General features: G+C 40.9%; 1 protein-coding gene across 1 annotated transcript; it reads right to left on the bottom strand.

Annotated features, from left to right (window-relative positions):
- LOC143438117 (cytochrome P450 3A11) lies at window positions 1-27,276 on the bottom strand. Its single transcript, XM_076923699.1, has 13 exons — window positions 25,092-27,276; window positions 23,153-23,246; window positions 19,969-20,021; window positions 18,323-18,422; window positions 15,935-16,048; window positions 15,766-15,854; window positions 15,342-15,490; window positions 12,630-12,757; window positions 11,669-11,738; window positions 8,564-8,724; window positions 6,658-6,884; window positions 4,650-4,812; window positions 1-2,069 (listed from the first exon to the last, which is right to left on the bottom strand). Exons 1-13 carry the CDS (start codon window positions 25,160-25,162, stop codon window positions 1,974-1,976), a joined length of 1,515 nt encoding a protein of 504 aa, XP_076779814.1. The 5' UTR covers window positions 25,163-27,276; the 3' UTR covers window positions 1-1,973.

Genomic DNA, 27,276 nt, shown 5'->3' with positions numbered 1-27,276 from the left:
TATGGGATAGATTACTAAATTTATTCTTAAACAAAGCATCATATAGCCATAAACTTACATTGGTACAACTCTTTATAATTGATGCAAATTGAAGTTATCATTTCTTACATTGGTACAAAATTTATATATGATACAGATTTAAGGTTTTCATTGGTGTAAATCTTTGTTTATTGATATAAAATTTGAATTAATACTGTTACTCTAAGATAGGCATTATGCCTATGCAACTCATTTGAAAACACAAGGCTTTGACCCAGTCCTTCTAGCTGCTATTACAAACTGTTTAGGATGATTAAGTAAGGCAAGTTAAGGGTCAGAGAGTAAACTCATGATTATATTAGATTCTAATTTAATTATAATAAAGTGTTTTCAATATTATTCAAGTAGAAATAGCTAAGAGTAGTCAAGGCTTAACATTTTAGATACACTTTTTATAGATAGTCTTCAAAAACATCAGAAATACACAAAATATGACATTTAATATTAGTTCATCATTAAAGATCGTTTGACTATAAGACATGTCTACTTCTAAAAGTACCCCTGTCACACTTCAAAGAAGAAACTGAGCATCATTACTTTTAGGCAGAGTTGCTTATTGTGCCAAGGTAGCCACTGGGCAAGAACTGTCCTAATTCATCTACAGACAAAGAATACTTTCCAGGAAAGGATGCAAGTGTGGAATAGTAGAAACCTAAGCTCTGCCAAGATAGAGTAAACTAGTCTTTAATAGTTGCTATTTTATTTAAGGTCCGTCAGATGTAACAGGGCCAGAAGGCTGAAGACAGATAATCCAAAGTTTTGAAAAATACGGGAGGACTGGAGAGATGGGTCAGTTGTTAAGAGCACTGACTGCTCTTCCAGAGGTCCTGAGTTCAATTCCCAGCAACCACATGGTGGCTCACAATCATCTACAATGGGGTCTGATGCCCTCTTCTGGTGTGTCTGAAGAGAACAATGGTGAATAAATAAAATTTTTTTAAAAAGGAAAGAAAGAAAAAAGAAAATTAGGGGACTGTCCAGGTAGTTAGCTGTGTCTATAATTTGCTTAAGTATTGAAAGCTATGTTTTCTTACTTCATATATATTCAGATTAAATGTAATTCACTCTCTGATTTCTGATGGGGTTAAAGACTAGTTATAGTCTCATATTCAAACAAGTTGTTTAACATTAAGAAAGATGATGTAGATTTGAAAGGATGTTTTTCATATGGTACTGCAAGGAAAATCAGAACAGAATTCAAATACAAACTTGTAATCTCTTTAAGTTAAGATAGATGTTAGAACAATGTACCTATACTGACAAGATTGACGGACTGAATATTATTGCTGTATATCATGCCTCATAGTTTACATAACTGTTAAAATTATGTTCTGTGTATCTCTCGAAGAAATGGCCATTTACTGAACAAAATAGGAAGAATGTAGCAGCTTGTGTTCTCATGCTAATCATGTTACGCCAAAACCTGTTTACAGAGTCCGACATATAAGTTAAAGGAAGCCTGCCCCCAGTTGGCTCTGATTGACAAATAAAGTTGCCAACAGCCAATGGCTGGTAGGGAAAACAGGGACAGGACTTTTACTGTAGAATAGTGCAACTAAAACATCTGATACCAATTCTACAATTAAAGTTATCACAATAGTTCACCTTTTTCTCAAAAAATTATTGATCAAGTTACAGAGACATGGTTAATATCAAAAGAAATTAACAGAAACAATCAAATGTGGGTGGAGATGGTCCTATGTGAACCAGTAGGTGAATCCCTGTTCTGTCACTGACTTGTCATCTCCTATATATTAGATGGTAATTTGTATAGACATTGAAAAAGATCAATGGATGTACTGAATCTATAACCATGAGTCAAGACCAGCCAACTAAGCTCCATTTTATCTGGAATTCATTCATGAGATAAATTAAAGGGTTCAATGTTCTTAGACACTGCGTTTCTGAATCCAATAGAACTCCTTGAGGGAAAGTCATGCTCCAGTTATGACTGCATCTCTTGGCACAACCTTTAGAACAATGGGTTTTGCAGGTTGAAGAAGTCCTAGTCTGCTTAATTCCATAGGTATCTGTAACAGGGGAAGAAAAATTGAAAAGCAATGAGTAAACCAACAAGATCCCCAGAAGAAAAGTTTTTTAAAAAGTATTTTGGATAATAATGCTTTGCAGAACCAAAAAGCTGCATTTAATATTATGTAATGTGACACTAATTCTCCATTATTCTAAAAGCTATGTCAATTTGTTGTCCTGAGCTTGCATCTAAATGTACATTATGTAAAATAGTGATTGAGAATATACTGTATTCAGGACCTGAGATGAACTCATGCTGGTTTATACTAACTATGTTCTGTGCTGATTTAGAGTAAAACAGAAAGTTTAACATTTTTAACCTTATTCTTAGTTTTTATCTCATATTATTTTTTAACTCATGAAAAGTTATTTTTTGTTTTTCAAGATAACCATGAGAAGATACATTTCAACTCTATTAACAGTCTCTAACTCCAAGGTCATATCTCACTACTATACCACAGCATATTCAGGGCAAGTCTTATGGAGGACAGATATTTTGCTTGCTTTTCTAGAATCTATTCTTGGCTTCCAAGGATTGGATGAATGGGAAACTCTAATTTTACAAGATTCTTCAAAAATGATTTAGCCTCATGCCTTCAGTCATGAATGGGGAAAGCATCCAATGGAAAAATCTAGTCACAGGAAAAGGAAGGGAAACAAAGTTGTCATGGAGACAGAGAAGTGTCCATTTTAAAATGACGGGAGCTAGAAAGAGCATCTGCCTCATGCCAGGTAGGCCATCGGGTCTCAAAACTAGAACTTTGTTTTATCTGTCTAAATCCTTGTACATAATTTAAATGCCTTAGTGAAAAGGAATAATTTAAGTAAAGGTGTGTGTGTGGATAAAGCTATACAACTGCCTTAAGAAACAGATTAAAAAATAAACACATCTGTCTCTGTCCAGAAAAAGACACTCAATAATATAAAGAAGTCACACTATAAGTAAACAAGTCCATATATTTCACCCATCCCTTTAATTGAAACAAGAACAAGTTATTCAGAAAAATGTGATGCAAATGTTTTTTCTAAATGTCTTATTTTACTCTTTTATATTTTAAGTAATATACACATGTTTTTGATTGGGGCATACAAAAAAAGATGCTCATATAAATATTTACATAAATGATACAGTTAATTTTAATTAATGTTTTTATGAAAGAAAATTATATCTGTAAGCCATGCTTTCAAACATTTATGAAAGGTTTTTAATGTGAAAACGCTCCTCAAAGAACCATTTGGAGTTTGTGAAAGGAATAATACAAGGTGATATACAAAAGAAAGGGGATATCCTTCAATACAGAGAAGACAGACATAAAAAAATTACTGGAGGTTTTAATGACACATAGATTGTGAAAATAACCTGCAAGAGCCAAAAGTAGAACACGGAGTAAATAGGACATAAACCTACAGAAGATTCACTTAAGAGCGTGAACAGGAACTTGAAGTATGAGAACAAAATAAGAAGGGGAATAAAAAAAAACAGTTTATGAAAATATGAAAACTATCCATTTTCTGAAGCAGAGCTCCTGAAAAATAACTCAGAATCATCAAGATGTTCCATAAGGTTAAAATTAATCATGCCATACAACTTTTTAAAGACTTATAGTTTATGTATAGGAGTGTCTTGCCTGCACATTGCATATATACCACAAGTGGAAAGTCTCAAAAGAACCCAGAGTGAGCCAACTTAAACCCTGGAATTAGACTTACAAATCATTGTGAGCCACTACATGGGTACTGGAAGCTAAACTCAAGTGCTTTCCAAGAGCAGCAAGTGTTCTTAATGACTGAGTCATGTCATGAAACCAAGAAACTGTCTTTTAGAATAATGATTTTCAATTTGGTATAACATGGAAAATCAGAGACAAGCTTCTAAAGCCACACTCTGGGTGAGTTGTATTAGAATTTCAAAAAAAAAAAAAGACCGGACATCTTGAGTTTCTGGTTTCTTCTTGAGACACAAAGCCCATGTTGGCTTCAAACTCACTAGGGAGCCAAGGATTACTTGAAATTATGATCCTCTATCCTCTAACTCCTGGCTGTAGAGATTACAGATATGTACCAGTACAGCTTATTCATGTATTTCTGGGGATTAGAACCAGAAATTTGTGCACGATAGGTAAACATTTTGCCATTTGAGAAACATCCCAGACCCCATGTATAAGTTTTAAAGTTACTCTGCAATTCTAATGTACATCACTGGTTGAGAAGACTGAGAAGAGGGATTCTGTGATCTCTGGGAGAAGAGGGCAACATACAACAAACACTGAAGACATGACCATGGCACCTCTGGATGGCACATGACATACCCAATGTCTACAATGGACATGACTAGAATTTCAAACAGAATGCATGGAATCCTGCCACACTGGCCTACACTGACTCCTCATAATATTAAGTTCTATTTTATACAAATATATAAAAGGCCCATTAGTTAATACCTAGATACAAATAGCTCATTTGGTCAGAGAACAAATGATTAAAACTCAAATACACATAATGATTTTTGTACATAGACTCTTCATTTGGAAAAATTCCTTCCATAAAACACTATTTATAGAGATAGTTTTCTCCATCACCTGTGTTTCTTTACAAGGCTGGAAGGAGAAGTTCTGCAGAATTTTAGTGAGAGCGAGTTTCATGTTCATGAGAGCAAACCTCATGCCAATGCAGTTTCTGGGGCCATTTCCAAAGGGCAGGTATATATACGGATCAATGCTGCCCTTGTTCTCTTTGCTGAACCTGGAGACACAACAATAGATGACAAGTTAACAAAGAATGAAAGTATAAGAACTACACATGTGAAGTTGCCTTTTGACATCTAACCAGTACACACAGGTAGTTTGGAAAAAGTTCAATGAACTTCTACTTGCAAGTATTTGGCTCTGAGAAGTTTACACTAAAGGTCCTTTTTGTTCCACTTCCTTTTATAAGAGTCTCTATATGATAAATATATGATAAATCCTATTTTTTTTAAAATAATTCTTTGGGCTGGAGAGATGGCTCAGAGGTTAAGAGCACTGACTGCTCTTCCCAAGGTCCTGAGTTCAATTCCCAGCAATCACATGGTGGCCCACAACCATCTGTAATGGGATCTGATGCCCTCTTCTGGTGTGTCTAAAGACAGCTACAGTATATGTATATGTATATGTATATGTATATGTATATGTATATGTATATGTATATGTATATGTATATGTATATGTATATATACACACATATATATGTACATATATACATATATATACATATACATATACTGTATACATATATATGTATATATGTACATATATACATATATAATGTGTGTATACATATAAATGTGTATATATGTATATATATACATATATAATGTGTGTATATATGCATATATATACACATATATACATATATATAATCTTTTTAAAAATACATCTTTGCATGGGAACACACTAGTGTAATAGTGGTGATATGGGGCAGGGGGAACCAACCATTTTCTGATTGGATTGGAGGTTCAAATCACAGAGGAAATTAATGCCTGGTACTCTAAATCTGGTCAAAATCTCATGGTTACAGACATCATAGGCACTAGATGACAATGTACTGCTGTTGTTTTGCTAAGTGAACATGGTATCAAAATGTCTTCTAAATATTTATCTCTACACACAAATTTTAGTGTTGATGTCACCCTTGGACAGAACAGTTTCAGTTTGCAATCAGAGACATTTAACACAGAACCTCATGACTGATCACAGTGTTGAAAATAATCACTGTTGAAGTTCTCAGCCCCTCCAAAGCTCAGGAAAAATCACAGAAGGAGGGGCAGAAAGAATGTAAGAGCCAGTGAATGAATTGGTGCTGTGAGTACTATCTTCTGGACATGACATGTCCACTGCACTCATGAACTCACAGCAGCTGTAGGTACCGACACAAGACCAGACACAACATCATTCCATCATGGGTGGGGAAGGTGCCCATGAGATGCCACCTCCCTAAGGAGATGTTTTGGAGGAGGAGATGTTTTTCTTCAATGGTGAAGCTGGTGGAGAGTTGCCCCTTCTCCAGGATTTAACTCCTGCATTTATGCTTATGCAAGCAACCCTAAGTAAACTCACAAGTCACAAAAGAGAAAAATCCAAAAACAAATAAAAACAGGGATTCCACATAAGTGAGAGTGAGAAGAGACAGAGCAATGAGAGTTGAAAATGACCAGAATTCATTATCCTTTCATATGACTGTCAAAAAATAAAAAAGAATAAGAAAGGAACTACGTCTTTAAACATTAAAAATCCATTCAGGATAATGCTCTGTTCTATCTCTGAAAAGCACATTTTATTTTAAATGTATTAAAACTGGGTTCCAGCCCCACACTTAAGTAGTTAAGTTAAGGCATTAACTACTTGAGGAAGAAGGAGGAAAACACTCTGTACTTAAATGCTCATATTTTCTTCACATCTCACTTCCCCTCTCCTATCTTTCTTCCCTTTCTCTGCCATTCTCCTCACAGAATAGAAATGGATGCAAAGCCATACTTAGATCACCTTCCTATCAGAAATATCATAGCATACACAAGCCTGCAGAGTGCAGAGTGGGTTCCTGTTCTGATACCTTTCAGGGCGGAATTCCTTAGGCTCTGGCCAGTGCTGTGGGTCATGGTGAAGAGCATAAGACGGAATCATCACTATTGACCCTTTGGGCATAAACACACCATCAATTTCAATATCCTTTTTACAGACTCGTTCAAGTCTATTAGCAATTGGGTATAGTCTGAGGGTTTCATTCAACACCATATCCAGGTACTCCATTTCCATCACGATATCATAGGTGGGAGGTGCCTGGGAAAAAAGAAAAAGATTTGTGCTGAGATTTTAGATTAACATTCAGTTGTATCTAGTGTTAAATTCTCAGCATCCCCAAAGTCAAGCTCGGAAGCTCAAAGGACCTTAGTTAGTATTTACAATATATTTTAAAGGGTTTTTTAAATTGTTTTATTTCATATATGTAGATGTTTCACTTGTGTATATTTGAGTACACCCTATGAATACAGTGCCAACAAAAGCCAAAAGAGACCATCAAATTTCCTGTAACCAGATTCAGAGCAGTTGAGAGCTGCCATTATCATGCTGGGACTCAAATGTGGATGGACCCAGTGAAGACTAGGCAGTGTTCTTAACCATTGTGCCACCTCTCAAGCTCCTTACAAAGTAGAATAACTATCACTTAGTGCCTGGAAAATGCTCAATTAAAGAAGAGTCTACTATGCAAGCCTGAGGATGAGAGTTCAGATACAAGTCATTATAAAGCCTGACATAGTGGCTCCCACCTATAATCCCAGCAGTAGTTAGACTTAGACAGGACATATGTGGTGCTCATTGGCTAGACAACCTAACCCAATTGATAAGCTCCAGGTTTGGTAAGAAAGCTTGTATCACAAAACATGGAGAGTGATTTAGAAATATACACAGTGTAGGTCTATGACCTATATACATACACACACACGTGTGTGCACAAATTTACATATATACATACAAACATAAACACACACACACACACACATTGAGAGAGAGGGCAGTAGTTTGGCTCACGATTTAGACACCAAGTCTCACACCTTGGCTTCTTCTCCTATAACTATGAATGGATGGGGGGAATCATGGCACAGAGCTGAGTTAGCTCAACCAAGGCCATGGTGAGCCTCCCTCGGTGCACAGCTGGGGCACAGCAGATCCAGTAATATGATTGAACCATGCAGAGTTGTATGTTAAGTGCACATCTTTAACATCACACAGGTAGTGTGCATGTTGCTTGCTAGGTATTCTTGTGCTTCTAGATAACAGAAACACCAAGTCCAGACGTGTGTCACAACCTTCTGTTACCATGAGAGGATTTATTGTAAATTTCTTCTTCTGTGGCCCTTTTATGATAATTTCTAAGTGGTGCAAGGGAAAACCAGTGCCTGTGTTCTTGTTACAAATTATCAAGAGCTGTTCAGACAGCTCAGTGAGCCTAGCACTTGCCACTAAGCCTACTGACATGATTTGGACCCTTAAAACACATGTAATAGAAAGAAAGAAGAAATTCCTACAGGTTGCCCTTTGACCTACACACATATGCTACAGTACACATGCATATATATATATATATATAAATATATATATATTCATATACATACATAAGTACATATATGTGTATGTACATACATACATACATACATACATACATACATGCATACATACAAAATTTTAAAAAATCACCAGAATTAGATGGCTCAGTGGTGTGAATACTTACTCACACTCACACAAAAATACATACACACCACACACACAACATACATACACTAACTCTCACTCACTCTCTCTGTCTCTCTCTTGCTCTCTTGCTCTCTCCCTCTGTCTCTCTCTCACTCACATACACACACACACAGACACACACATACACAAACACATACAACATTGCAGGTAACAAGAAGGTGTCTTTGTTGAGGCTTCTCCTTTTCCCTCCTACATCATCCTCTCACCTTATTGGGCAGAGCCCTGTCAATCTCCTCCTGCAGTTTCTTCTGGATATCAGGGTGAGTGGCCAGGGAATACAGGACGAAGGAAAGTGTGATGCTGGTGGTTTCATAGCCAGCAAAAATAAAGATTATTGACTGGGCTGTGATCTCCGTGTCAGAAAGGGCTGGAAGAAAAAAAAAAACTTCTAAGATAAGCCATGTCAGGATAGACCATCACAGAGAAGATGAGGAGAAAACAAATGAGCCTCCATGTTCCTAGAGAGACTATAGAAATGCCATTCAGTCACTCTATGACTATCGTCACGATGACAACTTTGTGAAACATTCAGAAAAGGAGACTGTTTCAGGCAGGTTGTCCCAATGTTTCTGCTGTTTCTTATCCCCAGTGGGCAGTTTCAAGACATGGACTTTCTTTTTGTGTAAATTTTATTTTTATTTATGAGTATTTCTGTATGTGTGTGGGGGTGCCATGTGTTTGGGGAGGGTGCCCATGGAGCTGAGAAAAGGGCATCTAATTCCTTAGAGAAGAAGTTATATATATAATATAGATTAAGATTTTTTTTTAATTTTATTTATTTATGTGCGTTTGTCTAAGTTCCTGTAGAAGCCAGAAGATGGCACTGGAGCCCAAAGAGCAAGTGTTACAGTCAGTTAGTTGTACATCAACCATGAATGATGTGATTATGATAAATTCTTTCTCCCAATTATTGTAAGTCCTTGCTACTAAACTGAAACTGGACAATAAATCCACAATCAATGTTATTTTTAAAAATAATACTTATTTTAGCAATCAAAAATGAAACAGAAGGCCTGAGGATATGCAGTTCAATAGATGGGGGGTGCTTCCCTAGTATTTAGGAAGCCCTGGGTTCAGTCCTCAGCACTTTATACACCAGGATTATGTTTGTGTTCTGGATTACACTGGAAGATTGACTGGATAGAAGAGAGCCAGTGATGGAAGAATTCTGCTTCTCAGTAGCAGGGAGAATCAGCCCCTCAAGAACTGAACACTGACAGCTTCCTAGAAATTCTTTTTACTGTTACATAGAAGGCACCTTTAGCAAGTCAATTTCCACATACCAAAAACCTCTCATATGATAGAGGGATTGTCTTGAAAGACCCATCACGTAAGCAATTTTCAGCCATAGGAGACTGCCTGGTTTGCCAGGCTTGCCTTCACACTAAGTTAAGCACAGGCTCTGGGAATATTTTCATAGAACACCATAAAATCTCCGATAACAATCGCTGACTACTTCAAAGCTGAGACGCCATCACTCCACATTTATGCCAGATACAATAGTTCTACTAAAACACTGCTGCATGGTAGCACATGCCTTTAGTCTCAGGTGTTAAAGGTCATTTTCAAGCACATTGTGAATGTGGGTCAGCCTGGGCTACATGGACCATGTGACAAAAGGAGGAGGGGGTATCGAAGAATTTGAAGTTATCTGATCACATGAAAGTGTTTCAAGTGGCCAAACAGGAGAAGTCTTGGAACACAAAGTATTCGATCACTTTTAAAAGTAAACATGGTGACCCAGAATCATACTGGTACATATAAGCAAGTAGTGGGAGATATAACCAAATAGGTGAGAATGGAAGGTGCCCTTTCCAGTAGCAACTGATGCACACGTATAGAACGAAGTCTGGAATTGGAACGACATCAGTTTGCAGCCATGATAGTAACAATGATTCTAAACTAAATGAATAATCACAGGTGGGGCAGCACACCCATGTAATCACAACTCTGGATCATTGGGACCTCCTGGCTTCCAGCCTAACCCCGGGTTTAATAAATTAAAAGAAAACAGCCAAGCAGTGGTAGCACATGTCATAAATCCAGCACTTGGGAGGCAGAGGCAGGTGGATTTCTGAGTTCGAGGCCAGCCTGGTCAACAGAATGAGTTCCAAGACAGCCAGGTCTACACAGAGAAACCCTGTCTCAAAAAACCCAAATAAATAAATAAATAAATAAATAAATAAATAAATCCCTGTCTCCCAGGAAATAAGACAGAAAGGGACTCAGAAAGATACTGTGTGCTTTCATCTTTTATCTGTTCACACACCTAGGGGTGTATACATGTGTACATGTGTACATGTGTACATGTGTGTTAGGAGCCGCGGTGAGTGTGACAACATTCGCCATTACAAGATGGCGCAGGCATCCTGTGCTCCCACAAGTAAACAACTAACTGTGCAGGTGCAAAAGGCAAAAGCACACCAAGCCACTACCCATCCCGGGGAGTAATATGGGGTGATAAGTGAACAGCCAATCAGAAGTGAACACACCACTCTAGGGTACATATAGCAGTGACTTTCCCGGGCTTGGGGTCTTCCACTTCAGCTGATACAAGAATAAAGCCTCGCTGTAGTAACTACCCGAACACTGCCTCCCGTGTCTCTCTTGCGGGCAAGAGGACTCGGAAGGTGCGTGGAACACATGTGTACATACTTCTGCACATGCATGTACTACACAAAGAAGATAAAAATCTATAAGTGGTTTTTTAGGGGTTTTCGAGATAGGGTTTCTCTGTGTAGCCCTGCCTGTCTAGGAATCTATGACTTAGACCAGGCTGGCTTTGAACTCACAGAGATCTGTCTCTGCCTCTCTGCCCAGGTCTGAATGATTTTTAAGTACGTAAAAGAATGAAGAGGACTAGTGCATTTGTACAAAGGGGCTTTCGCCAGAAGCTACTTAGATATCACACAAAGGAAAAATAAATGTTGCCATGGGTTAGGCTAGAGAGCACATGTCCAGCAGGGAATCCCAGAGAGCTTCAGCACCAGTTAGGTACATGCCCCAAGACAGTATGTTTAGACACAGATGTCTAGGCAGACTGCATGCTGGGAAAGACACAGACAGAACCTATGCTCACCCAGGTAACAAACAGACAACTGGAGATGTCCATCACGGCCACCCTTCATGTTAGGAGCAAACTTTTGCCCATGTGCATCCAGAAAATTCCATGTTGATAATAGCCACATCTGTCTTTCAGCAACTTGACAGAGGTGTCCCTCTACCTAGAAAAACCTCCTTACATATTTTCTGAGTGAACCACTGGCTCCCCAAGAGCTTCATTGTCCAATGACCAGGAAGGGCTGGCTTACCTTTATGAGTCTCTTTGTCTTTAGAATTATTATGAGCATTCATCATCAGATGGAGAAAATCCACTCGGTGCTGAAAGCAGAAAGAGAAGTTGCAAAAATGGAAGGTCAATGCTAAGGTCAGAGGTCAGAGGTGGATCAGGAGTGCAGAAGCTTTATTCTCTCATTTCTGAGAACGTGGCTCCCTTAAATTCACAACTGTGGCTAGGATTGCTTGAGTCGTCAAGGAACAAAAGCAGAAGTGGCTAAACCAGGAAGCATCCAGCTTCCACATCAACCACTTTTACAGTCAATTACAATAGACAGAATTTTAAACAATCACTTTTACTCTTTGAAAATGTTTTTGAAGGAGGGGAAAATGAGATTCCCCCTTTTTAATCATGTTTGTTTGTTATTGGAGAGTTCCATACATGCACGCAATCAGACATGGTCATCTCCACCCCACTGTTTCCTCCATCCAATTCCTTCTATACCATCTGTAACATTTCTTCCCCATAGTCCAGGTCCTCTTATTAATTACCTACTGAGTCCAACTAGTCCTGCTCACATGTGCATGGCTGTGGGGCCATCCAGTGCCTCATGGGAAACCTACCTGTGTCCACACCCTCCCTCCACAGCTATCAACTGCCACTATTCCTTAGCAAAGGGCAGAGTTTGGAGAGATCCTTTCTCATGGATGCTGGAGTTTTGAAAGCCTTGATCTTGTTCAGGTCTTGTGCCATGCCAATTTTTTTTTTATTTCAATAGTTATGAGCGGTACCCTAGTTTTCATTCCTATTACTGAGCACTAATTCCTGGCTATTCTCAGTCAACTTTTTAAAAATCCAACTATTCCTCCCTCAGGAAATAGAAATATTCTTTCTCTCTAAATCTAGCCTTCCCTGTCTACTGTTAGCATATGGCTCACCTATTCACAGCCCAACATGTTATCACACTGTGAACTTCTCATGAAACCATGTTTTACCTTCTGCTTAGAATCCAGGCGGTTTTCTTTCATTCTGTCCACAAATTTTTTGAAAAATGCTATTGAATCCTTAGGGAACACGGAGATATTTAACATTTCATATATTTGGATGAGAAATGGAAAGAGTACTGGAAAACAATTAAAATAAGTTTTAATTGAAATGCAAGTTTCATTTAAAGAAATCATAAAGCAATCTCTAGAATAAGTCACCAATGTCTCAACCAGAAGCCATTCTCTCTGCAACCTTGCTCACACTGGGTCAGCACCATACTTCTCTTTCTGTGCTTTGGAGTAGACAAAGCTGCAACCCGACTCTTAAATTTATCTCTGCTCCTGGAGTTCATGTGGATTCAGAAAGAAAATACGGGGGCCATCAAGATGGCTCAACAACAAAAGGATCCTGCAGAAAAGCCTAACAACCTGAGGTTGGTCCCTGGATCCCACTCTGTGGAAGGAAAGAACCAAATGCTGCAAGTTGTCTTCTGATCTCCACATGTCACACAAACACCAAGGCATGCACATGTGCACACACACACACACACACACACACACACACACACACACACACACACACACAAGAACAGCCAAGAGAACCCTGTGTCAAAAAAAGAAAACACCCAAGCTCAAAGACAGGTGACCGAAAAGCAGGAAGAATGGAAAAGCACATACTCTCCTTCACTTCCAGATTCTAGCTTATATGAATAAATATGTAAACAGGCCTAAGTGTAGATATCATCTAACACATAAAAGCAGACACCTAGGATAATATTAGGTAACAAGGATGGAATAGGGGCAAAGGGACACATGAGGTATGTATGGAAATATAACTAACATGGAAAGTATTAAAACCCTAAATAACACACCATGGTTAACTATACCCATAATATGAATATATATGTGTGTGTATACATATATATGTGTGTGTGTATATATGTATATATATACACATATATATATGTACATATATATATATGTACATATATATATATATACACAGTTAGCACTCAGCCAGGTTTGATTCCCAGCATCCACATGGTTGCTCTCAGCCACCTGTAACTCCAGTACAAGAAGATTCAAGACCCCATTATGGCCTCTTTAGGCACTTCATGCATGCAAGCAAAATACCCATGCAGAGAAAATAAAACAAAATAAAATAAATCTTATAAAAATGATGAAGCAGTTAAGCTATGGTAAGAGAATATCTAGCCAGGCAGTGGTGGTGCATGCCTTTCATCCCTGCACTCAGAAGGCAGGAGCAGGTTGAGCTAGGTGAGTTCAAGACCAGCCTAGTCTGCAGAGTGAGTTCGGGAATACCCAAAGATGAAAAGAAAACTCTGACCCTAAAAATTAAGAGAGAGAGAGAGACAAAGACAGAGACAGAGAGGAAGAAGATCTAAAATCATACATTAAAACATCTAAGTCCTGCATTTATGGCAGACATTTATAAGTACAGGAAGGTCAGCTACTACAGGCAATGTATGTTCAATAGCTTAATATTTTAAAACTTCAGTTACTTTTTAACTCAGCAATGCTGATTCTGAATATAACCCCCAAAACATAAAACCAAATATTTAAACATAACCTTCTATACAAAGGCTCTTAGCAGTGAAATTCATGGCAAACGTGAGATTAATGTCAATGTCCCTCACAGATCTGCTCATAAACACAGGACATAATGATGCCTGGTTCATTTAATAGTGGGCTAAATGAAAGAGGCCTCCCACAGAGACCACATAGTCGATGATGACTTTGATGTGAAATGCCCAGAACATTCAGATACAGAGGAAGGGAACTGGTGGTTGCTTAGGTCAAGATTGCTTGAAAGTTACAACATGGGCAGAACAAAGTCCTCTATGATTGACATTGGTTAATGGGCCAAATGAGCCTTCAGTCAATGCTGATATCTAAGAAATCAAACTACTGAGAATAAGGGGCTGTTGGGTACTGAGTCCCAAATGGAGCATCTATATCAGCACCCCCATGCATCAAGGCTCAAGGAGCATGATGGAAAAGGGTGTGAAAATTAAGTCAGGACCAGGAATGAGGGGGTAGTGGAATCCCATATCCAGGACATGGCATGGCCCTCTTCTGAACTGACTGCCTGCATCAGATCAAGATGATATTGGTCAGCATCCTAGCAGGCAGCACCGAATGGACTCAAGCAGTTACCAAAGCAGATAAAGGGACAGGAAATTGGGAGGAAGATTTGTTGATGTGTCTAAGCAATGTGGGAAGTATGAGTTAGGGTAGGTGGAATCGAGACAGAAGGTATGCCTGTATGATATTGCAACTATGGAGAGTTCTGGACTTATAGAGGGCCAAACTTGTATTTATACAAATGAAAGAATTCTAAAATAAAACTAGATGTTGGAGTGCACATTGTAATCCCTGCCCTCAGGAGGCAAAGGTAGAGGGATCACTGTAAGTTCAAGGCCAACCTGGTCTACACAGCGATTTACAAGCCAGCTAGAGCTACATACGTGCTAAGACCTTGTCTCAAAGAAAAACGAAGTTCAAAAGTAGATGTAACACACTACATGTCTTTGAATTTTCTCAAAATACTGAACTGTGCCTTAAGGGATGAATTACATGACAAGTGAACTACACACCACTAGAGCTGGTCGTTTGGGGGAAGTGAGGAAGAGAAGGACAGAACTGACAAACATGGCCACAGAGAAAAGCAATGATCAAAAGGCAGAACTGTCCACTCACCTACTGACAAGAGCAATGGATCAAAAAAATCCAATCTTAAGAGCTTCCTGGCTTTCTCCACAAAAGGATCCTTTGGGTTGCTGAGGGAATCGACATTCACTCCAAATGACGTGCTGGTGATCACATCCATGCTGTAGGCACCTAACACTCTGAGGAGAGAAATGTGTGGGTATTTAATAAATGCATGGGAGAGGGAAAGCATTTGTATTCTCAGGAGATGGGCAAACCCACCTCAGTATGAACTAAGCTCTTCCCAGCCTTCCCACCATCTACTCCTGCAAATTTCTTTCTCTCATTTCTTCCTTTTAAACTGTATATAATGTCATCTAATGTCTAAAGGGGCAAGGACAAGGAGCTGGACCATGTGAACTGCACCCCAGGAGCCCTTCCTCTCCCAGAACCATAATGATGGACCAGCACTCACTCTCTCACAGAAACAGGCTTGCCTTTCTCTGCCTGTTGCCTCAAGTACTTTACCAAAATGTCTCCATACTGTTCAATGACAGGGAACATCTAAACAAAACAGAAAAGCATCCACAGTTAGGGTGGGGACTCCCAGTCACACAGGCTGCAGTTAAAAGAATTTCACTCACCTCCTTGAGTTTTCCACTGGTGAACGTGGGGGACAACAAGGCTCGATATCTCTTCCATTCCTCATCCTTAGATATAGAGACAGCTTTGCTCATAATCCCCACTGGGCCAAAATCCTAGAGTCAAAAAAAATAACCTCAGAATGCCTCACAATCTATGAGAAATCAGCTGTGCACTCAGCTTCCTATTGTGGTTTCAACCCTTTATATTCCGGGACCCTTTTAAATGGAAATTTCTCTATGGTTGGAAAACTAGGTGCAGGGGTTGGAGAGAAGATGAGAACAAGACTTAGTCAATCTCTATACCTGTGCAGATGATGCTTGGCTTGGAGAAAGATAGAAAGTTACTTTTGAGTCAGACAAATTCTTCAGCTCTGTATTTACAACATGAGCATATGAAAAGGATGTCTTTATATGCTGTGTGTCTGTCTGTCTGCCTGTATATGTGTGTCTCTGTGTGTCTCTCTGTCTGTCTGTCTGTCTGTCTGTCTATGTGTGTGTGTGTGTGTGTGTGTGTGTGTGTGTGTGTGTGTGTGTGTGTACACATGAATGCTGGTGCATGTGGGACTATGAAATGTAGCTTGATCCCTGGTTAAGCTAAGGGTTGAAGCCTTGGAAACCCTCAAGAGACAGTAGGCACTTCACCTGTTCCCAGACACCAGGCCTCTGTCACTAGTTGCAGCCCCCCAATAGATTTGTGGCCATCAATCACATAAAAGCAATGCCCCAAGTCCCTTCACATGTAGAGGACATGACCTGTGGTCACACAGGCTCAAGACAGATCTTTATTTTAACCAGCTACCTAAAGGCCTAGAGGGCTTGGCCAATAAGCTTTCCTTCCCAGACACTTCTCACTGCAAAACGTATTTAACCTTAGGCCCACCCTGAGGAGTGTGGTATGATGGTACACATCCACTTTCAGCCATGACGATAAATGCCTTAAAACTGTGGACTGCCTCTTTTCTTCAGGATCCACTGTGGGGAGCCATGGAGAAGGCCTTTGCCTATAGAGTCGCCATCTAATCTCCTGTAGGAGGCCTCTCTGTGCTCCCAGCCATGGCTGCCACCAAGCCCAAGCTCAAGCCTGCTGCCAACCATCAAGCCAAAGACTCTCCCCACTGGAGCAGCCAGAGCTCCCTTTTATCCCCAGCCTCAGGGTAGACCCAGCCTGCGGAGCCCTCACTCTGTCCCAGCACTTCCGCAGCTTCCTGTGGCTCCTGGATGTCCAAGAGCCTAAGACCCAGATGGCCCTGGCCTCCTTGCAGGCTTGGGAACCCCCAGGGCCAGTTCTGGCTGTCTCCTAACTCAGGCTGTACTTTCCCACCCCTAGAGTGGGGTCCCAAGGCTTCCCTACAGGCCAACATCTACCCAGCGACAGTGTGGGGTATGTGCAGTTAACTTTCCATGTGCTGACTTTCTGATCAGCCGTGCCCTGTGGTGGAGTGGACACAGGACCCCCATAGCCCTACATGTGCACATGTCCATGTGTGCTCATGTAGAGACCAGGCATCTTTCTCTATAACTCTATGGCATTTTTATGACAAGGTCTCTCTGTGAATCTAGAAGGTTCTGGCTTGGCTAGAGTCAATAGCAAACAAACCCCTGAGATTTTCCTGTAGCCAGGCAGGACTTCCAGAGGAGGGAGGGGCCACATCAATCCACACACAAAACCATCCACCCAATAACGATCTTGCTAAACTATGTGCAGGGATAAAGATGAGTGAATGGCCGAGTGATGCCTGACCAAACGTGAGACCCATAAAATGAGGGACACTATAAATGATACTCTGCTTTCAGAAAGAGACCTAGCACAACTGACCCTTGAGAGGATTCATCCAACAATAGATGGAACAGATGCAAAGATCCTCAGCCAAAACATGAGGCACAACTTAGAGAGTCATGTAGATGAGCCAGGGAGAGGATTGAATAAGCCAGAAGGATTGCGGACCCCAAAGAAGACATACAGAGTCAACTAACCTAGGTACATTGGGACTCACAGAGACTGAACCACCAACCAATATGATTACAGGAGCTGGACTTGGGCTTCCTGCATATTTGTAGCATATATGCAGCTTGCTCTTTCTGTGGGTCCCTTAACAACTGGACTTGAGGCTGTCTCTGAATCGGTTGCCTGCCATTGGATCTCCTCCCCCTAGCTGGACCTCCTGGTTGGGCCTCATTGAAAGAGGATGCACTTAGTCCTGATGCTACTGTCCCAGGGCAAGGTGTTATATAAGGGCGACTTTCCCTTCTCTGAGAAGAAGGGGATGGAGGCTATGGGGGGATGGATTAGTAAGGGTGGGACTGGGAGGAAAAAAAAGAGAGGGGAGCTGCAATCAGGATGTAAAGTGAATAAATTAAATAATTAATTCATGAAAAAACATGACCTACCCGCCGGTTTGTGAAGACAGAAAAGCATTCCTTCACCAGCACATTCTTAATTGTCTCTGGGTCTGTGATGGCAAGCAGAGGCATTTGACCATCAAACAACCTGTGTGGTGAAGATAGCTGATGAACCAAGTTCTGATGTGAGAGCCAAACCCAAACTTTGATCCTAATGCTACAGGACCCTTACTCTGCTTATACAATACAAGGTCACAGGATTTCCCAGTTCAACTTAAGGATTTTGATCACAGACAAAATGGAGTCTTTGTAAAATGATAGGTAATGTCATTCAAGACACAATCAGTCGATTAAAGACAAAGTAGCTCTGAAAGGCATCACACTTAGAAATAACAAGCAGAAATTTGCCAGGTCTAGAACCATATATGTGAGAGTTGCCTATACCATTTTCTATGATTTTGCATATTTGAAATATTGTAAGGGGCTGGAGAGATGGCACCACAGTTAAAGCACAAACTGCTCTCACCAAAGACCCAAGTTTTGTTACTAACACCTACATAGGATAGCTCACAATCACCTGTAACACCAGCTAAAGGGATATCCAATACCTCTGGAGTATGCAGGAGTCAGAGGCAGGCAGATCTCTGTGAGTTCAAGGCCAATCTAGATTACAAAGTAAGTCCAGGACAACCAGTGCTACACACAGAGGAACCTCACTTGAAAAAGAAAAAATATAAATCTTAAAAATACCCAAAGGTAGAGGCACCTGATGATGTCAGCTCAGTCCCTGAAATCTATGTGATGGAAAGAGAGAACTGACTGGCAGAAGCTGTCATCTGATACACACTTTTACCAAAAATCTTGGCAGAGGCTGAGGAGATGGCACAACAGATAAAGGCACCTGTACTAAGACTGATAACCTCAGCTCAATCCCCTGGAAATAAAGAACTAACTTCCACAAGTTATCTTCTGACCTACAAATATGCACCAGGACACGTGTCCCCCTTCCAGGAAAAAAAAAAAAGTTAATTTAAAATAAAATATAAACAACAACAAAGCCTCTATATGCACAGAGGCAGGTTTTGTTTTAATGCTAAGGATGAATCATTTACCAACCCCTTAGCTAAGTCATGCCCTCCCCCTCCTGTCAAATGACATAATAAATTCAATAATGAAGTGAAGGAATGTGGGCTTCTATACGAACATGAGCCAGTGTGGCAAGAAGATGGAAGAAGACATTTTTCAGAGCAGATCAGAGGGACCTGAGGCAATGCATTACATGTCAGGAAAAGGACGTTTCAGAGGAGAAAACAAATGAGAAGAGGACACTGGAAAAAACTTGAGGCCTGGGGAGATTCCCAGGCTCCCAGATTCTCAGAGGATGGGGAAGGGGGAGACTGTGTGATGGGCATTGGGGGTGGGAAATGGAGTGACCAGGTTGTAAAGTGAACAAATAAATAATTAATGGAATAAAAAGAAACTTGAGTCTATAGAACATCAAAGCCTGTCAAAAAGCCACTGTGTACAATGTTTTCACGTCAATTAGACATCTGAACCCTGGCACTTAATGACATGCAGTATCACCATTACACAGATAAGTACATGGCTACAATTCAGCCTGGCCTCATCCTTACACAACTGGGGTGCCTCCTCCTATAAACAGTCAACTTGATAGAACTTTACAAAATACTCACCCCCATCTTTTTCCATACTTTCTACAGCACTCCATGTCAAATTTCCATAAACCCTAAAAAGAGAAATAGCATGAAATCCATTATTGTCCTGTGTGTACTGACCGTTCTATAACCAGAACACCAAAACCATCAGATCCCATGAAGTTAGGCCTATTATCTTTGACACAGAAGAGCTATTATTCAGAAATGTTTGATGTGTCAAGAGCAGGATGTGTCAGTGGGAAAGTGCAGAATGAGGGAACAGGAAACATGACACCTTCCTGTGGCTTCTGCATACCGACTCACAGACATAGACATGTACACAGACAACACATACTCTCCACACATACACTAATTATTATTATTATGATGATGATGATGATTGACACAATTATTTTAAAGAATGTGCAAGGTAAGCACAGATCCTGTCAGAAGAATATCCTGAGCAGACAGCAGCACAAGCTTTGCCACTCACCCTCTAGGTGTGAGCTTGGGAATGACTGTCTGGGGGACTGACCATGGGTCAGGTATCAAAGCAGGTTAATCACAGTCACCTAGACTTAGAACCTACAGGGCACATTACATTCTCATTTCTCAATTTTCTAATAATTTTGTTAAATCATCTTTTCCCCTGTGGCTTTGCTTTTAACAAATCTTTAAAAGAGAAGAAGAAAATAAAAAACTCATTATGTAGGTAAGGATCTAAGGTGATTGACAACCATCATCTTGTCTCATGTATTCTCACGTGCTACTCATACTCACACATAAGATTGCTGCCTTTAAAGACAGAGAGGAGGCTGTAGGTACACTTCAGCAGCTACAGTAGAGTAGTTTGCCTAGCGTGTGTAAGATCTCATCCTCAGCACCAAAAAAATCCCAGAACCTAAACCAGGTCACTAAGCCTAGAGCACTGGTTGACCTTGCAGAGGGTCCAAGTTCCATTCCCTGAACCCACTTCCTGCATCTTACCTCCATCTCTAACTCAAGCTCCAGGGAACCCACTGCCCTCTTCTGTCCTTCATAGGTACTGCACCCACATGCACAAAAACACACATAACACCCACATACACCTAAAAGCTTTCAACTGAAGCAGGACCCCAGTACCTAAACGAAGAAAGAAGCTAAATGCTCTAGTTCTGAAGCACCCAAACATGAATAGTACTTGCTGGGTCTACTACTATAGAAAATCTCCATGGGGTCAAAGATTGAGCAGAGAATTCAAGTATTAAAAAAAGCCTCCTAAATGTGTGGGGTAGGGGGACAGTGATAAGCTGATGCTTCAGAAATACTCAGAAAAAAAGAACAATAATGTCACTCATAAGACCGCATACAAAGAGAATTTTAATCTAGTAAATGTAGATTGCTGTCCTAGAAGTTGGAAACCCCTTCAAGGTTTTCTTCAAATAACTACAGCAGTGCCTTCACGAACTCCACACTGAGCAAGAAACAGCTCTTCCTTTATTGCTCACAAGATCAGAGTATCACACCCTCAGTATTAAGATTGAATGAGACAGAGATCTAGGCATTTTACTCAAGGTGAATTTCAATAAATTGACATTAGGCCCAGTGAGATGACCCCAAATGAAAAGGAACTTGCCCCAAGCCTGATAACCTGAGCTCCATCCCTAAATCTAAGACTTGGGCAAAAATAGACTGACTCCCACAAACTGACCTCTGACCTACACATGCCTGCTGCAGCAAATACACACCTGCACCCAAAAAAATAAGTAAATGATGGGATGACAATGGGAGCCATGGAAATGCTTCAGTGGGAGAAGAACCCTGTGAAAACCAGAATTTGACTCTGTACATGCATGACAGGGGGTAATAGAACCAGTTTGCAAGAGTCAGAGACAAGGGACCCCAAGAGCAAGCTGGCTATATAAACTAGTCAAGTCAGAGAGAGCCAGGTCAAAGTGAGAGACTCTGCCTCAAAAAATGAGGTGCAGAGCAATCAGGAAGACACACTATGTCAACCTCTGAACTTCTCATACACACACAAATATATGCATATGCACCTGCACACACATATGGGCACTCGCACACATGTAAATGAATATATACATACTATAAAAATATACACACACTGTTGCAGCCCGAGCTGCCCCACACTTGGCAGCCAAAATGTCTAGGACTGCTCTGTCAATGTTGGACCCACACTGCCAAAGCCTTGGGGGCCAAATTGTTAGAGCCTGAACTGCCCCAAGCTGCTCCAGTCTGCGAGTCCAAGTTCAGCAAGAGAGAGAGTGAGGACGGATGTGAGGAATGGAGACAAGACAGAGTGTGATTCAATCCTGTTTATTCTTCAGTCTCTCTTCTTCTCTCCCAGTCCCAAGTCTTGAGTTCCTAGTCCCTAGTACCTAGTCCCTAGTACCTCCAAGTTCCAAGTTTCTTCCTCCAATTGCTAAGTGCCTATTGTCTAATTCCAAGTTCTTCCTCCAAGTGCCAAGTGCCTAATACCTAACAATCATTTCTTCTGAATTCTCTAGTCCAAGTGTCTTCTTCCTCAATGCCTAATTCCTACTCCAAGTTGTACTCTAAGTTGTACTCTCTAACCTAATTCCTAGTTCCAAGTTGTACTTCTGAGTGCCTAATAATCTGTTACTCCAAATTGTTCTGATTCTCTCCTGTCTGCCTCTTGCCTTTTATATGTCTCACTTCTAAGCCACGCCTCTAAGTCACACCTTTAAGTCATGCCCTTAGGCCTTGTCTCTAAATCTGATCTCTAAGTCATGCCCTTAAGTCACACACCTTTAAGTCTCACACATCCAAGGGAAAATCCTGGGTATCTAAGGCAAGATGTTATCAGAGTGTGTTCAGCTGTTGTAGGCTGATGCAATCAAGTCTCTGGTCAGGGTATATGGCTCAAGATGGATGCAAGAATGATAGCCGCTTTCTGTTGGCTCCCCACAACACACAGCATCCATATACAAACACATATACATGCATATGCCCCTGCACACACATATAGACATACATGTAAATGCCTATATACATACTATAAAATGTACACACATACAAATATTTTATTAAGTTTTATATTGTAAAAAGAGTCCCAGGGACCCCTTGAACATTGTCAGGAATCAAGAGAACACACAGTATGAGGGCCTGTTGTCTAAGGGTTTCCACATAAAGAGAATTTAATAGAACTACAGTATTATTGACCACAAGCAGAAGCCATATTGAAAGCTCAGTCAACACTCACCTTGTAGTAATTCAGCAGAGTGCCTAAAAAAGGCAGAGGTTTGGGCCCAGGAATTCCTTGTTTCTTAAAATGTTTATGTGTACGGGTCCCATATCTATAAAGGGAAACAGAAAGACTTGTGGCCACACACACAGAGAAGAGAAGACACAAGCAAGACTATCATCAAAAACTGAAACAAACCAACAACTTGGCTCCCCACCCCCCTCCAGTTCCAAGAGAGCTTTGGGAATGGTAAGGGGCCAGTTTGCATGTCAGCCAATTGCAGGTATTCATGTATGCTGAGTTCTCATGGATCTAGGGATAACCAAAACTAAGGTAGGTCATACCTAGCCTAAGTGATATCATTAAACTATTGAGGGATGTTTTTTTGCACTGTGCATTCAATTGCTGATTTCTGTACCCAGAAATCCAGTTACAGAGCTCTGGTTCAGACTTTGATATTGTCATCATCACGAAGCATCTCCTGAGTCAGTATTTTGTAAAACATTGTTCTCCACCATCTTCTGATTAGTCAAATGAAGGGTACAACAACCTATAGCTGGGCAGGAGAGAAAAAGGTGGGACTTCTGTGCCCAAAAAGAGGGAGGGGATCTCAGGTGGGACCTGGAGAACCAGCAATCGGGACACAAAGAAGAAGGAAGTGCCAGAGCAAGACTACAATGGCAGGTAACAGGCAACAGGGTTGGGAAGTAGGCTGGAAAGTAGGCCAGGTCAGCATAGTCAGGTTAGAATACCCCAAAATCTGTACAGCTTAGTGCCTGAAGCGTGTGTGTGTGTGTGTGTGTGTGTGTGTGTGTGTGTGTGTGTGTGTGTGGTGCATGTGTCATTATAGAAACCAAAGGCAAGCATAGAATACCCCATACCTTTACACTAAACCTCCAAAGAGGGAGTTGAAGAAGGATGCAAGTTGGGGTGCCCAGCAGATCTGCATAATGTCAGTGTAAACTTTAATAAGAGTTAGTACCACTGGGGCAATAGCTCAGAAGTAAAGAGTTTGCCTAGCATATATAGGCTCTACCTTGTTCCCCCATACTGCCAAAACATAAAACTGCAAAATTAATTCAGTTTGTCATTTCATTTGGGGCCTTCAAGATGACTTCACAAGTAAAGGCATTGGCTAATAATGTTGATAAATGAGTTTGGTCTTCAGGAACTCTCTCAAAAGTTGTCTTCTGACCTACACACACACACACACACACACACACACACACACACACACACACACACTGTAGCATGTGCTTTCCTTAACCACAATAAATAAACACATGAAACTTTGAAAACTATTTGCAAGACTTAATTTCAACTTCTGCTATCTGTTGGAGGAGGTGTGATCTCTGTTAATAAAAGACTAAACAGCAAATTATTGGGCAGAGGAGAAGTTGTAAGCAACAAGGCAGGTGAGGGTCCAGGAGAATAAAAACCATGAGGCAGGTAGAGGAATAAGGTCGCCATGAGGTCAGGCCTGAGAAGGAGTCACCAAGGAAGCTCACCATGAGGACAAACATGGAGCAGAGCAAGCCAGGAAAAGAGTCACACTGCAAGTAAAATGGGCCCTATGGATAAGATATAGATAGCTTTATGGGTTATACTATATTAGAATCTGGCCAATCATAGTGCTTAAAGCCTGTGTCAATAAACGTAATAGGTCTCTGTCTCAATTATTTAGGAGTTAGCCAGGTTTAAAAACTGCCAACTTTAAATACCATCCTGGATATGCCTGTGGAAGGAGTCCAGTTCCCTGGAACTGTAGTTACAGATGATTCTGAGCTGCTTGTGGATGTTGGGGTTCAAATTGCAGTTCTCTGAAAAAGCAGCCAGTGTACTTCATCACTGAGCCATCATCTGTCCAGTCCGATTCTCATATCCTTTTGATCCTCCCAATAACAGAATAGAGGTCTGAGTATCACCCCAATCCTGAGGAACTCTGGGGGTCACTCACCGGTAGAGGAGCACCAGGATGATTGCCAGGAGGACCCAGGTTTCTAGTGACAGAGCTGAAAACAGGTCCATCCCTGCTTGTCTGTCAGCAATTTATTCCTCTGTGTTCTCCCTCCAGCTGTGTGTGATTCTCTGCAGGCCTTCCCTTCTGCCCACTCTGCTGCACTATGGCCAGCCTGCAGTACTTATATGCTGGGAAGATGGGTGGCATCAGGGATCCAGCCAGTAGATGGATCACCTCTGCCTCACCTGGACTTTGGTACTCTCCTACCCTAGACAGTTCATAAAGGTCATCCATGGCATATTTTGACCCCCTTTGAGCTAACATTCTGTGTGACTTCAGTAAACAACAGTGCCACATGGGTAAGGCCAAAGGTTCTTGGCAGAGAGTAGAGAGTAGAGGCAGGGGAATCATAAGTTCAAAGACAAAGATCAAAGCCACATATAGTGTTTGGGACCAACTTTGGATATGAAACCATGTCTCAAAAAATTCTTCTACTACATCTATCCACCAAAATTCAACACCTGCCATCCCTTGACTATGGTGCCAGGGAGAAAGAGACAGGCTCTACCAGTCACTGCTGAGAGAATTGTACTCAGTTGTCTCTCACTGGTGACTGGTGACCCACAGGCTCTAATGGATGATTTCAAACACACAGTCACACACATGGCACTAGATAAAGTCTTTAGGACAGTAAACAAATCATGAATATGGAAAGGAGATTTGCAGGGAAGAACTGAGAGTGACAGGGGTGGGGTAAGAAAGAGAATGAAATTTAACAAAAATGTGTGCTCACACATAAAGTTGTAAGACAGACAGACAGAGACAGAGGGAGAGAGGGAGAGGGAGAGAAAGACATTGATTTAATAAAAAATAACTAGTGAAATACAGAGAGCCACAGTCAAACATCAGGGGAAGCCCAAAGAGATCTGTGGAAGAGTTAGGGATAGGATTAAGTAAGCCAGAGGGGTCAAGGACACCACAAAAAGATGTACAGAGTCAACTAACCTAGAACCGTGGAACTGGCAAAGACTGGGACAACAAACAAAGAGCATGCAGGGGTTGGATCTAGGGCCCCAACACATTCATAGCAGATGTGCAGTGTGGTCTTCATGAAGGTCCCCCAACAATTGCAGCAGGAACTGTCTCTGGTTCTGTTGCCTGCCGTTGGATCTCTTTCCCCTATTGGACTTCCTGGTAGGTCCTCAGAGGGAAGGGTTGCATCTACTCCTACTAAGACTTGGTGACTAAAGAAAGATACCCAAGGAAGGGCTTCACCTTCCTTGAGGAGAAGAGGGGAGGGTAACAGGAAAGGGATTTGTGAGGCTGGGACTGGGAAGAGAGGAAGGAGTGGTTGCTGCTACCAAAAATCTTTTTTAAAAAATTAAGGAGAAAAAAACAACAAAGTCCCCAAATCTAACCAGGATCCAAGGGCACCTGAGTGTAGGAGGGGTTACTAAAAAAAGAAGATTGACTTTAGAAAAAGCCCACAAATAACACTGTGCCCTTGGGGTCTAAAAAAATCATTGTTTTCTCACCTGGAACAAGTGCAGAGGGCCACACAACCACAGGTGCATGCATATGCATGCACCTCATACCTAACCACACTGACATCAGACAATGATTACTAATATTTACTGTCCTGAGGACTTTGCCCATATTAGCTGATATAATCCACTATACAACCCTGTGAAGGATAGCTCTGTCACAAGAGAACAAACCATGACTCACATGATAACTGATACAATCAAGGTTACATAATAATTTCCTTTTTTGTTGTTTTTTTAATGTATTTATTCCACAGTCAAGTAAATCATAACTTAAAGCCACAGCATTATTAAAGGAGAATTCCTGGTACCGCTGACTAAAGTGGAACACTGACAGGTGTTCTTTCCCATGATGGTACAAATACATATTTCCCTAAGGTCTGGGCGAGGCAAACAACCCTTTGGAACAAACTGCCCAATAAATAGAGGCAGGCTGCAAGTAATATCTATTAACATTTTTCTGCATGGTAGAAAATCCCCCCAGGTGGCTAACAAGCCTTCATTTCACCTGCCTGTCCTCTGGCTTTTGTCTTCCTTCCTCAACGCACCTACACCCAAAAAGGCTCTGTGCTTCCTGCTTAGACAAGCCTGTGTCCCAGAGGCCCCGAGCACTGCCTGCCATGAGCAACCCTTATCCA

Source organism: Arvicanthis niloticus, chromosome 24 (assembly GCF_011762505.2).
Source record: "Arvicanthis niloticus isolate mArvNil1 chromosome 24, mArvNil1.pat.X, whole genome shotgun sequence".
Taxonomy (NCBI): Eukaryota; Metazoa; Chordata; class Mammalia; order Rodentia; family Muridae; genus Arvicanthis; species Arvicanthis niloticus.
The sequence above is the reverse complement of the archived record's forward strand: the minus strand, read 5'-3'. Positions and strand labels throughout refer to the sequence as shown.

Excerpts from the sequence above, each read along its gene's own strand:
- LOC143438117 (XM_076923699.1), bottom strand. The coding sequence starts at position 25,162 with ATGGACCTGTTTTCAGCTCTGTCACTAGAAACCTGGGTCCTCCTGGCA. Across the intron at positions 16,049-18,322 it reads CTGTCTTCACAAACCGGCGG|GATTTTGGCCCAGTGGGGAT; the intron begins GTAGGTCATGTT and ends TTTTGACTCTAG. Across the intron at positions 15,855-15,934 it reads CCAGTGGAAAACTCAAGGAG|ATGTTCCCTGTCATTGAACA; the intron begins GTGAGTGAAATT and ends TGTTTTGTTTAG.